We start from the raw sequence: 15,830 nt of genomic DNA on the forward strand, positions 1-15,830 counted from the left end.
CTTACAAGAAATGGGCTATTCAGGCAATAGAAAACATACACACACACATATCCTGAGATGGGAGGCTAGAACATTATTGTTACAACTTGTTTCATGTTGCGAAAATACCACAGACTGACAATTTAAAGACTCTTCCTACCAACTCCACTATGAAGCAGTTATTAACATCTTGTGCTTGTCATCTTTCCTGCAGTACAACAGGGAAGGCAAGTGAGCACCACAGTGATAAAGGCCATGGCCCAGGCTGGTCTCCCAGATGCTGGAATTAGACATGTGCCACCATGTGCAGCTAAGAACAAGGGTTGTCTACAGGTGACTATATGCTAATATGGTGAGGCTGTGGTGTCCAGGTGTTTGGTCAAATGGCAGTCTACTTCAAAGGATGTGAAGACTGAAAATTTATATAGAAACCCTAACCCATTAACACCAACTATTACCTATGTGTGATATGCAAGTGTACAAAAAATATAGAGGCCCAGAGGTCAATAATATCTACCTTTTTTTCCTGATAAAAAGTCTCACACTTGAACTTGGTACTTGTGAGCTGGGCTACAAAAGCTAGCCAACAAGGCAGATCTCCTGTCTCTACTTCCCCACTCCTGGAATTACAGGTGTGCCACCAAGCCTGGTATTTTATGTGAATGCTAGGGGACCAAATAGGCCTAATAATAAGCACTAATTTTCCATTAGCTGATATGTGTACTTGGGGATATAGTAACTGCTTGTCTTTGTATCAACTTCTACTTGAAATGCAGCTTTAACCAAAGGCAGGACTCATTATACCTTGTTTTACACCACACCTAAATGCCTCAAGTGGGTAGCTAGGAGTAAGACCTTAGACATCTCTGAAGACTAGCAGTTATCAACCCAGAAGGATGTGATAGGTGACAACCACAACTTGGAACTTTTTTGTTAAGTTTGCATTACTCACAGACCCCACTGGGCATCTACCATGCTTCATACAAAACAAAGCATGGGAGCACAGCAACAACAATCAGATATTGCATGTGGGTTTAAATTCATACAAAGAAAACTCAAAAGTAGGGAGCTCATGCATATGAACACTTAATCCCCAGCTGGTGACGCATCTGGAGTTCATTTGCAGCAGCTAGAGGCCCTCAGAGCACCCATTTTCGCTCTCTCTTCCCCTGCCTACTTCTCTCTCTCAAATAAAGTGAAATATTTTTAAAAATCCAGAAAAAATTACAAAGCGGATTAGTGGTTGGTTGCCTGAAAATACAGGAGACTACGGATTAAACATAGACAAGCAGGATATTACTGGAGTTAGAAAAAAATGTTCTAATAGTGGTTGCTGAAATGTGCAAGGCTCAGAAAACTTACCAAGATCTCACTGAACCATGCATTTGAAATAAGCAGACTTTGTGGTAAAATATGTCTTAATATATTTCCACAATGACACACTATACAAAAAAAAAACTCTATAAAAGAACATAGAAATCTGATACAACAAAAATTTGTACTATTCCAATTCAGAATGGTGGGTGCACTTAAGGTAGCTGACTAGAAGAGGGCAGAGAAATGTTGAACCTGTTCTGTTTACAGCTGGGTGACAGTTATGTAACTGGGCTCACTGTGACTATCCACAATTTTTACACAACTTATTTAAAAAAAAAAAAAAAAGCCTTGTTCCCAAGGCCCTCTCCCACACCACACACACCCAATCCACAAAAAAAGATCAAGTATCCTTAAATAAGGGCTAAACAAATTCTGGAACAATATAGAAGCCCTGTTGGATTCTTACCATGCACCTGTCTCTCCTTTCAAAAAATCCAATCACTTTTCATATTATTATTGTTTTTATTGATTATTCATTTGCACAGAAAGAAAGCATGAGCACAAGGGCCTCCTGCCACTGAAAATAAATTCCAGATATATGTGGTCAGGTTTTACAAGCAAATGCCTTTAACTGCTAAGCCATCACTAGAGCACCCCAACCCCATCTCTTTTTAAAAGGAGTGGGTTAAGGTCTAAGTTAATGGTTTTCAAAGTAAAGTTTATAAAATCTTAGAGGTTCCTTCACAAGACCCTTCCACAGTCAAAATCAGACCATTCTGGTATTATAACTAGAATTACACTGCGCTTATAAATTGTGAGAAAATGGCACTTTAGAAATTAGATTTCAAACTCATTAGATGCCTTGCACCATTTACTTAGATCTTGAGTTTCATTCCACAATGTTTTATCCTTCTATGGAGAGGTTTTTCAAATCTTCTGCCTATCTCTGAACATTCCATATACTTTTACTGATAAATTGACCATTTTATTCTTGTTTTAAATTTTAAAGTGGCATGTAGAAAACATAAAAATGCATGGATTAATGAAAACCACCACAATGTGATGCTTCAATTCATGTTTACGCTGTATTTTCAAGTCAGGTTAAATGTTATCCCCTCAAACATCTTTATCTTTATGGTAAGAATACTCCACAAACACTTCTAGTTCTTTGAATACAGTCATGTAGTGGTAATCTATTCACCCTGCTACAGGGCAAGAGCACTCCAGAACTTCTTACTACTACAGTAACTGTAACCTACACACCTAACCATAAATCCTTCCCATTCCCCAGTTACACACTTCCTCCAGGCAGGCCCCACCCGTTTCCTAAAGGATTCACAATATCCCAAACAGCTGTATTGAGCAATGTTAAAACACAGGAGTCTGCAGAATGTCCAAACCAGAGAACATACTTAGATGGTTTCCATTTCTTGACTATTTTATCAGTACTATTGGTTTTGTTACTTAAATCTTTCTCCGACTCCACATTACATGTAGTCCTCATAGCTTCTTAGGTTGTTTTTCCTGGAAATTAAGTTCTTAAAGACTTGCCTTGTTTTTAAAGACCTTAAAAACTTTGGTAGAATCATGTTTAGATGAAATGTCCCTTTACATTTTTATCACAATTAAACTTTTGTGAGAAAGAACAAGAAGCATAATTCCCACTACATTATTTCCTAAGATATGAAGGAACACACTCAGCATGCCTTGTCACTTGAAAATCTTGGTCATTGGTGGGGCCAATATCTGTCAGGGTTCTCTACTGTATGATTACTGTTTTGCTTGTTTCTGTAACTAATCTTTGGAAACTATGTAAACTCAGTATGGGGACCTCCATCCCACCTGTGAAGCACCCACATAAGCTTGGATTCTCTCCTATATTCATGCTTTCACTGGTATCACCATGGATTCCAGTATTTAATTTAGGTTAATTAGGTTTTCCTTGCCTAGTGTTCCAGCACTTAAATGTATTAAGGGACTACATAATATTCCAGGCTCACCTTACTATTTTCTACAACAGTTCCAAAATTAGCCATCTCTCCAGTGATCCCTGGCTTTTACGAGAGAAGATATTAGAAACAAAAGTGTCTAGGTCATTTTTTTTTTCAAATGGGTGTCAATCATAGACTCTCCAATGTAAGAAAATGTATTAAAACCTGTGGATATGCAACTACCCATAAATGTTTGTGTAGTCTTCAGCTCTGACTTACAAGGATTGCTTTCTAGCCCGTATTTTTGGTTTTTTTGAGGTGGGGTCTCACTCTAGCTCAGGCTGACCTGGAACTGACTGTACATATAGTCTTAGGGGAACCTTGAATTTATGGTGATCCTCCCACCTCTGCCTCCCAAGTGCTGGGATTAAAGGCATGCATCACCACACCCAGCTTGCTTTCTAACGTTTTAATTCATCTGAATCATTTTTCACTTCCTCTTGCTCTTATGTAGCTCCTCACTCAACTATGACATAACTCCCAATATCAGACACAGTACTTATTTCCTACATACGGTGATTCTGTACATTCAGTACCTTGTGGAGGAAGTTTGACCATTACCATCCATGTTGTCGCAAATCTTTGGGATTAAATGGTATATGTTCCATTGTGTATGACACATTTCTTTATCCAATCCAACACTCCACAGACACATTTGTTTTCATTTCTTGGCTAATGAGAATAGCATAATGAATATGAAAATGCAAGTGTCTCTGATATACATTGTATTTCCTTTGGATATACACCAATCCTGTTTCAGTCTCTCAAATACTGTGATTATAGGTACACACAACCATACTGTTTTTATTCTTTTTTTAAATTTAATTGAAAGTTTAATTAAAGGGTGAAGAATGCACTCAACACAGTTATCTGTAAAGAAAAAACATCATAAGGGCTTTCTTAGATAACAATATTCACCCAAATATACTCAACTCTCTGGACTGTTTTTATTCTTAATATTGTAGTATTGAGCTGCATTTTCCTAGTGGCTTATGATATCAATTTGTAATGTATATGATGGCCATCTGAATTTAGAGAAGGACCTACTAAGATTGTCTGCTTTTGTGGCTTTGATTTTTTTTTTCATTCTTTCTAGATATCAATTGCCAGATGAGTGACAAGGACACATTCTTCCCATCCTGTAGGCTTGGCAGAACCTTTACAGTTTAAATCCTTTTTAAAAATAATTTATTGGGTGTGGTGGCACATGCCTTTAATCCCAGCACTCAGGAGGCAGAGGATCACCATGAGTTCAAGGGCACCCTGAGACTACATAGTGTATTCCAGGTCAGCCCTGGCTAGAGTGTGATCCTACCTCGAAAAACAAAATTTAACTTATGGAGAATATAAATGAGCCAGGCCTCCTACTATTGCAAATGAACTTTGTGTAGCTGCTGGCTTTACCTTGGTACTGAGGAATGAAACCCAGATGTCAAGCTTTGGAAGCAAATACCTTTAACTACTCGAATCTCATTTTTGCTTGTTTCCTGTGCTTTTGGAGTTTTTGTCCATTCTTTTGTCCTTTATCTTTCAAACACTGTTTTAAGGTTTCTGGTCTTATATTTAAAATGTCTTCAAGTCTTTCTGAGTTAATTTTCATGGCTCAGAGACTAGGGTTCTATTTTCACTATTCTGCATGTAGCTATACAATTTTCCCAGTATCATCTCCCCCCCCCAAAAAGAAAGAAATCAAACAAACAAAAAGAAAAGCAAAAACCATCCTTCCCCCAGTGTTGTTTACAGTATTTCATGCTTATTTAGATGCACTGTTCTTTAATTCTGTAATTTCAATATTCCATTTTTTGATGATAAAACACAGAAAAACATTTTTTTTTTTTTTTGTATCTTATATCCCATGGAATAATTTCAAGATGACTTTAGGCTAGTGCATTCAGCATTTTGGAACACTATCCTAACATCTCCAGGACAGAAAGTCTGAGCTGAAAGACCAATGAGTAGTATAAACAATGCAACTAAGAAATAATAAAACGTTACACTTAAGCCCACAAAAGTTTTGATTTTGTTACTGCAATAGATGGCAGGATCAGCAAATAAACAAGTAGGTTACAAGTTGGTAGTTTATAATCAAAGAAGCCAGCCAGGCTTTTATCAAACAGGCAGACCTTTGCACTCCCAGAATTGCCTTCACTTACATACACTAAAGTGTACCTCAGCCTAGAGATTTGTTTTAATTCACAGAGGAGGATGAGTCTTGTAGAACTTAAAAACATCAAGGATCTTTCTATTAAGTAGTTCATTTGTGAGAGGTTCTTGGCACTTGGATCAGGTTAGTATGAGGATGTTAGGCCCTTAAAGATAGTTCTTTCACAGAAAGTCTGGATTCTTACTGATGCCACCCTTTTATGTTTATTCTATCAGGGCATTCTGCTATAACTCAAATTATTTTTGTCAGGAAAAGGTATGTAAATGTGAAATAATTACTATGCAGACCAAATCAAAGATAACTGTTGGGGATAGTCTTTATAGAAAGTTGAATTACAATGGAACTTTTATAATGATTATTTTCTTGTATGTGTGGGACAGAAGGCTCATTTGCCTAATTGTATCAAAATCCTCTCTTAGGTGCGTCTTTATTTTTAGGAAATTAGAAGAGAACAACTATGGGAGGTATGTAATTCTCAAATAGAAAACTAGGTTGCAGTATGTATACCATCCCCAACAAGGTTCAAGATGCCTCAGGTCACTCTTGCACTGAAAGAAACAACACAAGTTGTTAACATCAAGGGCTAGCAAAAAAGGAAAATTAAACATTTACCTAACGTATTATCAGAGCATTAAGACTTGAGCATTTACAAGTCAGAAACCTGAGTTTCTGGAATCCAACTACTCGGTTCACTGCTGTCATTAGGTTCAATTTGTTTTCTGCACCTAATTAACAAAGTCCATTCTGACATATTAATCCTGTAATAACAATAGTAAGAGATACCTGAAGAAGAGTATACTTTTAAATTTAAGCTGACTTTAGAAGAGTATCATTTATTATTTGAAGAAAAAGTCTCAGCCAAATCCTAATGGCACACCTGTGAATTGGAATCAGACTTATATATACCCTTGCTTGTGTGAAGACTTGCTTTCCACAGCTCTTTCATATTCAAAACCAAAGAACTTCCTTTTATTAGGAAAGCCATGTCACTAGCAAGGGATTCAAAATCTTCCAAGAAAGAACTGTGAAGACAGTGTAGTCTGAGTATACTTCACATACTCCTTTGTACATAAAAGCAAACTGTAAGAAAATGGTAAGGGTTAGATTTCTTCACTGGCATGGGGACTATGGATTTAGATAAGAGTCTGGAAATGAGATGCATCTGTAAAGGAAGGCAGAAATAGTCGAGGTCTGAATGATGTTTCAAGCTGACAAGAGAAATAAAAATTTGTGATACAAGAACTGATAAGGAAAAATAAATTAAGTGCATTCTTAGTCAGTAAAAGTGAAGCATTCTATTGAAACTGAAGTTATGGAAATGATTAAAAATAAACTGATTCTAAATTTCAAGAACTAGAGAGAGGCATAACTGATCCTGAGAGAGGAGACCAAAATGAAACAAATCAAGCTACTAGTTCTGTAATAATTCCAGACATTGTGCTAATTACAACAAACTATATATATAATGTAACAATTACAGCTCAGCTCTCAACATCTAATTAATAATCCATATGATAGCCCTAAAGAAATCTTTACAAAGCATGACTACTTTTCACAAGGACAATTTCAAACAGTGAAACAATTTTGAAAAAAAAAAAAAAAAAGATGCGTTCCAAAGTTTAATACAATAAAGCTTTGACACATTAAGCATTGCAAAGTATACTGCCCTTAATGTTTAGTTTTATGACAATATAGGCTATTGCCAAAACTGTTGGTTGCCCAGAACTGGATGGTAAGACCTACTGCTGAAGACAGAACATGTTTGGGCTGCAGATCATGGAGAAATCAAGGTGGAACTGAACTGGCAACCTCCTCCCTATTGGCTAGTTGTCATAGTGCTAGAAAGAACTATGCAGTCTGTTGGGAGAGAAAAGTCATCAACAGTTATTAACCAGCATTAAAATGCAAACTTTAGTGCTGACCAGCGAACAAACTGCACCAATTGGTGCAATGGTGGTATGTCTGTTATGGGGGAAATCAAATGCTCTTATTTGATTTAGGGCCCACACTACTGGAGGGAATTTGTCTGATACTGAAAACCTAATCAAAAGCCTACAGCTGAGAAAGCCATAAGCCCTAGTTTGGGGGGGGGGTGTGTATTACTGTTGTCTGGCCAAATGGATATATTATGCCCACCAAACCGCCAATGCTACTCTCACTTCTGGCTAGAGAAGCTTCTCTTTTCAGGTGGCAGTGACCACCTGGGAGACTCAAAACTCACAAGAAGTGCTGGGAAGTGACAGTGGGATGTCAACACCAAGTGAGACATCTCTAGCACACAGTTGGAGACTGAGGAGAGATAAGAGCCAAAGGATGGGGAGGAGTGCACTAGAATGCTGTCTTCCAGACAAAAAGAGGCCCTGATATTCATGACCTCACCAGGTGGTCAATACTAAAAGACCTACATAATATGAACACCAAAGGGAGGGAAAAGCAACAACAGGAAAGGGACTAGTTGGAAAGAAGGGGCTTAGAAAGGGGGCAAAGAAGGGTGCTAGGAGGAGATTATGAACAGCCTACATTGTGTATTATGTATGGTGGTTATCAGTAAGTTTACTTTAGGGCTGGAGAGATGGCTTAGCAGTTAAGCGCTTGCCTGTGAAGCCTAAGGACCCTGGTTCGAGGCTTGATTCCCCAGGACCCAAGTTAGCCAGATGCACAAGGGGGCACACACGTCTGGAATTGTTTGCAGAGGTTGGAGGCTCTGGCGCGCCCATTTTCTCTCTCTCTCTATCTCCTCCTCCCTCTGTCTGTCACTCTCAAATAAAAAATAAAAAAATAAAAATTTTTTAAGTTTACTTTTATGAGAAATTCTTCAAAGATAGCTCTTAAAATAAACTGGGTGATTAATATACATTTACATATTACTCAAAATAGGTTCCTGAGAAGCCTTGAAATTCTATAACTCATGTTGATTAACTTGGCCACTAGTATTATTATTCCAAGAAACACCTGAAACATACATATTCTAGTAAGTGCTAAGGTGATACATATCTTCTTTTAACTTGATGCAGCACAAGTTTTATTATTCATTTTTCATTTCATTCATATTCATTACTAAGAACCCGAAAGGGGGAAAAACCATTTAGCTTCATAACGTCTAGTTGGAAGAAAAGTCAAAGAAATTAATGTTAAAAGTAATGTAGGAAATACTAATAAATTATATTTAGATAAACAATCCTTTTGGTATGAGTGCAGTGAGTTCAAAACTTAATGAGATGATAAAGCCAAGTTAAAAAAGAACTGAGCATGTAATTCACGGCTGTCTGTTGTCATCCTAGAAAACTACGTGGAAAGGAATATCTCCTGACAGAAGTATCTAAGCTTTCAAGTTTTAGTCCTTTTCCCTTCTTAATTCCGTGTGGGGTTTCAGAGCTTAAGTATCACCTTCTCAAGGAGGTCCTCCCTTGCCTTCTTATTCCCTCCTCAGCCCCAATACTGCACATTTTATAAGATTTTGATTAGTTTCATATACTTAGCAGTACCACCCAGTGTGTAGGAATAGTGCCAGTAAGGCAGACATTCAGCAATTACTTGTTGAAGGAATTTAATAAATACTATTTTAAAAGCGTATCGGGAGCAGATAAATGTAGCAGAAGCATGACCTACTGCTGCTTATTTTTTCAGTTTGAAAAATGAACACAGCATTTTGCAGTTTAGTAATTTAAAATGATAGCAAAGTTGCTTTGTGTGCCAATAGTATTTACATGCTAAAAGGTAAAGGTTCTTATTATCATCTCTGGGAGAGAATATAACTGTGACTGTCACGAAGAGTAAAAAAAAAAAAAATCACAGAAACATTTCAATAATAAAACAGTCACACCACTAGAACATAACAAAGTCTACTCAAAATGGTGTGCACTGAGTACTTCGGCTGAAACTCAGGAGACTGAGCATGAATACTCCCATCACAGGGTAATTTCTTGATAAGTTACCCAGAATGAATTTAATCTCCCATAACTTCACTACTACATACCATACCAACACTTCCAAATTAAGATACTCACACATAGTTCCAGCTCTGGTAGAAGGGTTTTGTTTGTCTTAATCAGAACTACTAGAGCTACTAGTGTTACCTCTGAATAAGTACACAAGACCTTCTTACTTTGTAGACATAATAAGTAGCAGCAACAGCTACAACAAGATAATCATGAAGAGCTCTTTACTCAAACAAGTAGTGTTAAATACTTCCATTTGGTTATTGTGATAACTTTAGAGTCAAAAAATCAGAGAAAGAAGAAATGAATTTAAACACCTATTTACAAAGCAACTTGAGATACTAGTTTCTAATTATACTTGCTTTCAATAGCATAAAACCCAAGCTTCAAATCTAACTTAGTTCCAAAGCATTTTTAAGAAGAGAACAAGCCAGGTGTAATAGCACACACATTTAATCCCAGCACACGCCAGGCAGATAGGATTACTGTGAGTTTACAAGGCCTCCTTGAGACTACATAGTCAATTCCAGGTCAGTCTGGGCTAGGGTGAGATCCTACCTCGATAAACCATAAAAAAAGGTGGGGCTACTTTCACTTAAGAAGTTACACAGATAGAGTGTAGTGGCACATTCCTGTAATAACAATTACTTTTGAGGCAGAAGAATTCTGAAGAGATCCTGAGCAACACACTGGGATCCCACCTCCAATTTATTGCAACTGGATCTTAAAAGTTCTCTAGTTAAATCTAGCAACTAAGACTCCAAGGGTTTCAAAGTAGCTATGTTTGGACTGGGTCAGTAGCATAAACAACAAGTATGATTAGTAATATATCTGGTCTGATTTTAAGGTGGGTGATATATACTTGAATTTAGCATCAAGACCATGGCCAAAGGCCAGAAAAAGAAAAATATAATAAATAAGCAACTGGCACAACAGGATGGGCTGCAGGGGACAATTTTAATAGCCCACTCCAAAAAAAAAAAAACCAGAATAAAGTCTTAAGAAGTTCTCAAAAAAAAAAAAAAGAACAGTTGCACCTTTTTATAATGCAGATAACTAGAAAACTACATTCAATACACGTATTTGGCTTGCTTTTGAAAACTACAAATAGAAAGACCTCATGACTTCTTAATTATTCACCAAGCTGAAAACTTAGAACTCTTTCCACATCTTCAAATTACAATTGCACTGAGTTTTCATCAGTATCAAAGTTTGCCATACTTCACTCTGTATTATACATCTTCCTTCTTCACATTTCTTCTTTAAAAGAAAGAACTAAGGCCTTTAAAAACTAGAATTGCCATGAAGCGATAGCCCATTATTGAGTTTCTGAGTTAACACAAAGATCTACTATCCAATCTGTTTGCTGCTGACTAAATGGAATCCAAACCCTTTAGTCCTGCTTTTTGGACAGAAGTGCCTTGAGAATGATTCAGGATGGCCTGGCTCAGCTTCTTATACTTTCTATCAGTCACCACATAACCAGTGTAATCTACATACAAGAGAGGTAAGACTTACCTTTATCAGTCGTTATTTTTTCTATGCATCTGAAAAAGATAAGAGTCAAATGTTAAGTAATTTTGTGTATTTTCTTAAGAAACAAATATTGTTGTTATAGGTTCAAATCTAGAATGATATAGTTTACCTACAACACTGCTGCTTTCAGCAGTGGAGAAAACAAGTCTATACCTGTACTGTCCTGCATTAAGTCACACGTGGCTACTCGGCCCTTAAAAATAGCTGGTGTTAACTGAGCAACTGAATTTTTAATTTTGATTAATGTAAACTTAAATAATGCCCATATGTGGCTACCATAATTAACAGCACAAGCAGAATATTCAAAGTGGTTTGTGTTTGATTACAAAACAATACTAGGAAAACAATACTAATTTATTCCATTAAGTGGAAAGGAATGCTTTAACTTTACAGTTGTGCAATAATTAGGAATGAGATGACACAAGCTTAAGATGTACTTAAGCACTTATAGGGAGACAGGAGTAGCAAAATCTCGGTAACTGGTCCATCGAGGTAATCAATAATAGCATTTCATTATACATTTGCCCTATTCAACATTTTTTCCTATTAAGATTTTAATGCACCTTAAAAGACCCCAGAATTGTCCATTAATATTTAATCAAAATTTCTTAACAGGTAAAATTTCTTAGCCAGGACCTTCCAAATAAATGTAATTTGTACTTTACATATTTGATAGCAACAGTAAAATCATAAAGAGTTGCCTGCAGATTAAAAAAGCAACAGCAAAATCATAAAGAGTTGCCTACAGATTAAAAAAGGATTCCCAAGCCTTTAATCGGAGACAATTTCCACCATATGTAACTAGAAGGTAGCATAAGCTTCATGTAACCCAAATTCAAAAGTAAGTTGGTTTTGGGTTTCTGTCATAAAAACACCAGTAGTATCCCCTTCAGTATAAACTTTTTTTTTGGTACAAGTAAACATAATGCAATTAATGACCCTTTATGAAACAATAGCTATCATTTTTGTTTCACATTTTTTAAAGCTTGGTATTACAGTAATCTTACTTGAAATTATGTCACAAGTTTCCCAATGAACACAAAATAACTGTAAATCACACAACTTCAGTAAATGAATACCGAAAAAATAACTACTAGGTATCGCCAATATTTCTGAAACGTTTTCACATTTCTAGTACAATATTGATTATCCTAGAATCCAGCTGTGTTCTACTAAAGCATTCTAAAAACAAAAATTTTGGGAGTAATTTTTTTTTTAATTCAGAGTATCACCCCATCATTCTCACTATATGTAATGCTTCATTTACACATACATTGCCATTTCACTTTTAGAAAAAACAATCAGTACATGAAATCCATATGCCAGATACTAAATAAAACATTTTTCTTCATGTTAATCATCTGAATCTCAAGACCTCCAAATACAGACCCATTTTGGCTAACATGGCTATTCATAACAGCTAACCACATTTCTGTTTCAAAATTATCTATTTACAGTTCTAAAGGCTGGGGCTGGGGAGATGGCTCAGTGGCTAAAAGAATTTGCTTGCAACGGCAGCAGGCCCAGGTTCAATTCCCTAGTACCCATGTAAAGCCAGATACACAAAAGTGGTACAAGTGCCCAGAGTTTGTTTGCATGGGCAAGAGGCCTTGGGTACAGCCATACTCACTCTCTCTTCCTTCTGTCTCTGCTTGCAAATAGGTATTTTTAAAAATTCTTTTTTTTTATTTTTATTTACTTATTTGAGATAGACACAGACAGAAAGAAGCAGATAGAGAAGAGAATGGGCACACCAGGGTCTCCAGCCACTGCAAATGAATTCCAGATACATGTCTACCTTGTGCATCTGGCTTACGTGGGTCCTGGGGAATGGAGCCTCAAACCAATGTCCTAAGGCTTCACAGGTAAGCGCTTAACCGCTAAGCCATCTCTCCAGCCCTACAAATAAGTAATTTTTGAAATAAAGTTCTAAAATCTGAAGTATACAAGATATCCAGCACAACTCAACAGAATGAAAATAAGGCATTTTGCATTTTAACCAAATCTTAATATGATGACTTCAGTTTTCATGAGCAGAAAGCAATGTGTTGTACCACCGCTATCACATGCTTCTTGTAAGATGTTACATGCTTGAAATGAGAATCCTAATCATGTAATTTATTAGCTAAAATATAACAAATGATGGGCCTAATTGTTTTCTTAATTTATTTGACATGGAGGGAGGGAGAGAAAGGTAAGAGGCAGATAGAAAAAGAGCACACCAGGGGCTCCAGATGCTGGAAACGAACTCCAGGTACATGCAACACCTTGTTCATCTAGCTTACGTGGGTTCTGGGGAACCGAACCTGGGTTCTCTGTCTTTGCAGGCCAAATGTCTTAACCACTAAGCCATCTCTCCACAGCCTCCCCCCCATTCTTAAATAATATGGACATATAAACTTTGTCCAAGTTTGATGTAAGAGACTATTAATCATGTAAGTTTTATTTTATGATGGTAACATTTAACTTTATGCCTTCTCTTGAACATAATTCACGTAAAAACTTATTCTTCTTCATAAATATTTTCTATTATCTTAATTCTCAAAAACATGATGTATTTAATGCACACTGATTCGTGTCCTAAGGATTACCTCCCCCATGTAATTTGCGATACAGACACTATATAAATCCAATTGATAGAGGTCATGCATCTTTTCAAACTTAAAACTTAAAATTTTGAGCATGAACTCTACAGCTCTTCCAACTCCCATTTCAGTTTAAATATTTCTAACTATTGTCCACAGATCTGTAGTTCATAAATTTTCTGAATTTTGTTAAACATTTAATTTTGAAACAGATTTGTCTTATGCTTTAAAAAATGTACAGGGTCCAGTGTAACTGAAAGCTTGGTATTACTTCTCCTGGAGGGACCCTTTCCCCTTCAATTTTCCTTGCTCTTAACTTTTCTCCATTTTTACGTCAAATGACATAAAACTTTCAATTGTGAATTCAATAGCTGATATAACTCTAACTTATAAACTCAGAAACGTTAATAGTACCCCTAACATATTTCAATAAACAACTTAAAATACTTCTGCTCCTGTTCATGGTTCCTCTGTTGCTGTAGATAATTGTTCCTACGTTAAATGTTAAAGAAAAAACAAATACATTATTTAGTAAAGAAAAAAAAACTTAGACCTAAGTTACGAAAATATACTTAAAATTGGCAGATCCACGTTCTTACTCTGACCCTGGGTGTGACGCTGAAAAAAATTAATTAAGAATGTGGAGATCTGAGAGAGAAAAGCTAAGTAAACAAGTGAGGGTTACTGGCTCTGGGGCTAACTAACGGCAGGAGGGGAAACCATTCTGGAAGGCTGGGATCGCGCGGTGGATTTCCTAACGGGGATGTGATGTAACGCCGGGCTGCCGCCGAGGGGAAGTCACAGGCTGACAAAGGGGAGGCCGATGCCAGCCAGCCCGCGTAAGCACCGGCCGGGCAGCGGGCAAGGGGGTCGGCGTTAAGGGGTGCCCCGCCAGGGTGACTTCGGGGAAGCGGCTTTCCCAGCCGAGACTCGGGGCGTGCGGAGCCGGCAGGGGGCAGAGCGGGCGGGTGTCACGTGGAGAGGGCGCTACGGCAGCCGGGAGGGTGGCGTGCGGACCGAGGGGGGGTCTTTCCCCAACGCCTCAAAGACTGCGTTACTCACTGGAGTCGCGGACTCTTCTTGCCCTGAACTGGAGACGGGGCCTTCGTGGCCTGGGACTGCGATCCGGGCGCGTCCGAAGGCCTGGCGCCCGGACTGCTCCTCCGCCGACGGGGATACTCCGCCTTCCTCCGGCGGGACACAGCGGCGGCGGCGGCCCGGCCTCGGTCCCGACCTCCCCTCAGCACGCGGCTGCTCGTGGTCCCCGCGGGCGCCGCCGCTGCCGCCGGCCCCACAGACCGTTGTAACGCTTCTTCGGGGGCCGCCTTGGCTGCCGCTGCCGCCGCCGCCGCCTCTCCCCCTTCCTGGTCCTGCTGCTCCGGGGATCTCCGCTCTTCCGTCTCCCCCGGCATCGGGGCTCGTCCGTCCCCCACCCCCTCGTCCCAGGCGGCGGAGGCGGAGGCGGCGGCGGCCGCGACGCAGCTCCCCCCGCCCCCTCGCCTCCCGAAGCGCCGGGCTCTCCTCCCCCTCCCTCCGCCCGCCCGCCCGCTCCGAGGCCCCCCCACCCCCGCCCCCTGCCACTCAAGGGCCCTACAGCCGGCCGCGCGCGCACGCGCCGTGCATCCACACACTGCGGGCCAATCGGGGGAGGGTCGCCTGCACGCCCCGCCCCGCCCGCGAGGACTCGCACGCAGCGACGCCCTGGGTTTCCTCCTCCACCCCTCGCTACGACCAATCAGGAACCGGCTACCACGGAGCGCGCGAGGTTTCCTTCCCCGCGCACCCGTTCCCACCGTTAAACCGCCCGTCTCGCGACAGTCCTAAAGTGACCTTCCTTTCCCTCCAGCCCTGTGCAGTTCAACGCGTGCTGCGGGCAGCGGAAGGGGCAGAGGCGGTGGGGAGAACGCGCACCTTTCCCGGCCTTGCGCACGCCCCGTAGCGGCTGCGCGCGCACCCGCCTCCCTAAGGAATGGTAGTGGCCACCAGGGCTCCTTCTGTCCTCCCTTACGCCAAATAAGTAGCTTGGGCGTTACTCTGCTTCCATCCCGACTCCACTTTCCTGTCTTTGGTGTCTGTCTCTCTCTCTCTTTCTGTCTCTGTCCCCAGCGTCGCCAAGGCTTGTGGGGAGAAGGGGGAAGAGTTTTAAGCTGTCGCTTCTCCTTTAAGAAAAAAAAAAAAAAGCTTGGTCCGACGCTGGATGAAGTCCCTGAAAAAATGGCGGCAGTAGAACAGAGGAGGGGTTATGGGGCAAAGAGGGGCCGCCTCTTGGCGCATGCGTATAACCTATTCAAGTGCATTCTGGGAGTTGAAGTCCTGTTAG

At 39.7% G+C, this 15,830-nt stretch overlaps 1 protein-coding gene across 4 annotated transcripts in view; it reads right to left on the reverse strand.

Annotated features, from left to right (window-relative positions):
* Positions 1–14,956, reverse strand: part of Zfp91 (ZFP91 zinc finger protein, atypical E3 ubiquitin ligase) — a 42,848-nt gene extending 27,892 nt beyond the window's left edge. For all 4 annotated transcript variants that reach the window (XM_045155739.1, XM_045155730.1, XM_004667707.2 and 1 more), the window contains exons 1-2: positions 14,573–14,956; positions 10,908–10,936 (exon numbers count right to left, since the gene is read on the reverse strand). In XM_045155739.1, the coding sequence (XP_045011674.1) occupies positions 10,908–10,936; positions 14,573–14,922 (379 nt within the window). In that variant the 5' untranslated portion in view covers positions 14,923–14,956. The remainder of the gene's footprint in view (positions 1–10,907; positions 10,937–14,572) is intronic.
* Between the last annotated feature and the right edge of the window lie 874 nt (positions 14,957–15,830).

Source organism: Jaculus jaculus, chromosome 1, assembly GCF_020740685.1.
Source record: "Jaculus jaculus isolate mJacJac1 chromosome 1, mJacJac1.mat.Y.cur, whole genome shotgun sequence".
NCBI classification, from domain to species: domain Eukaryota; kingdom Metazoa; phylum Chordata; class Mammalia; order Rodentia; family Dipodidae; genus Jaculus; species Jaculus jaculus.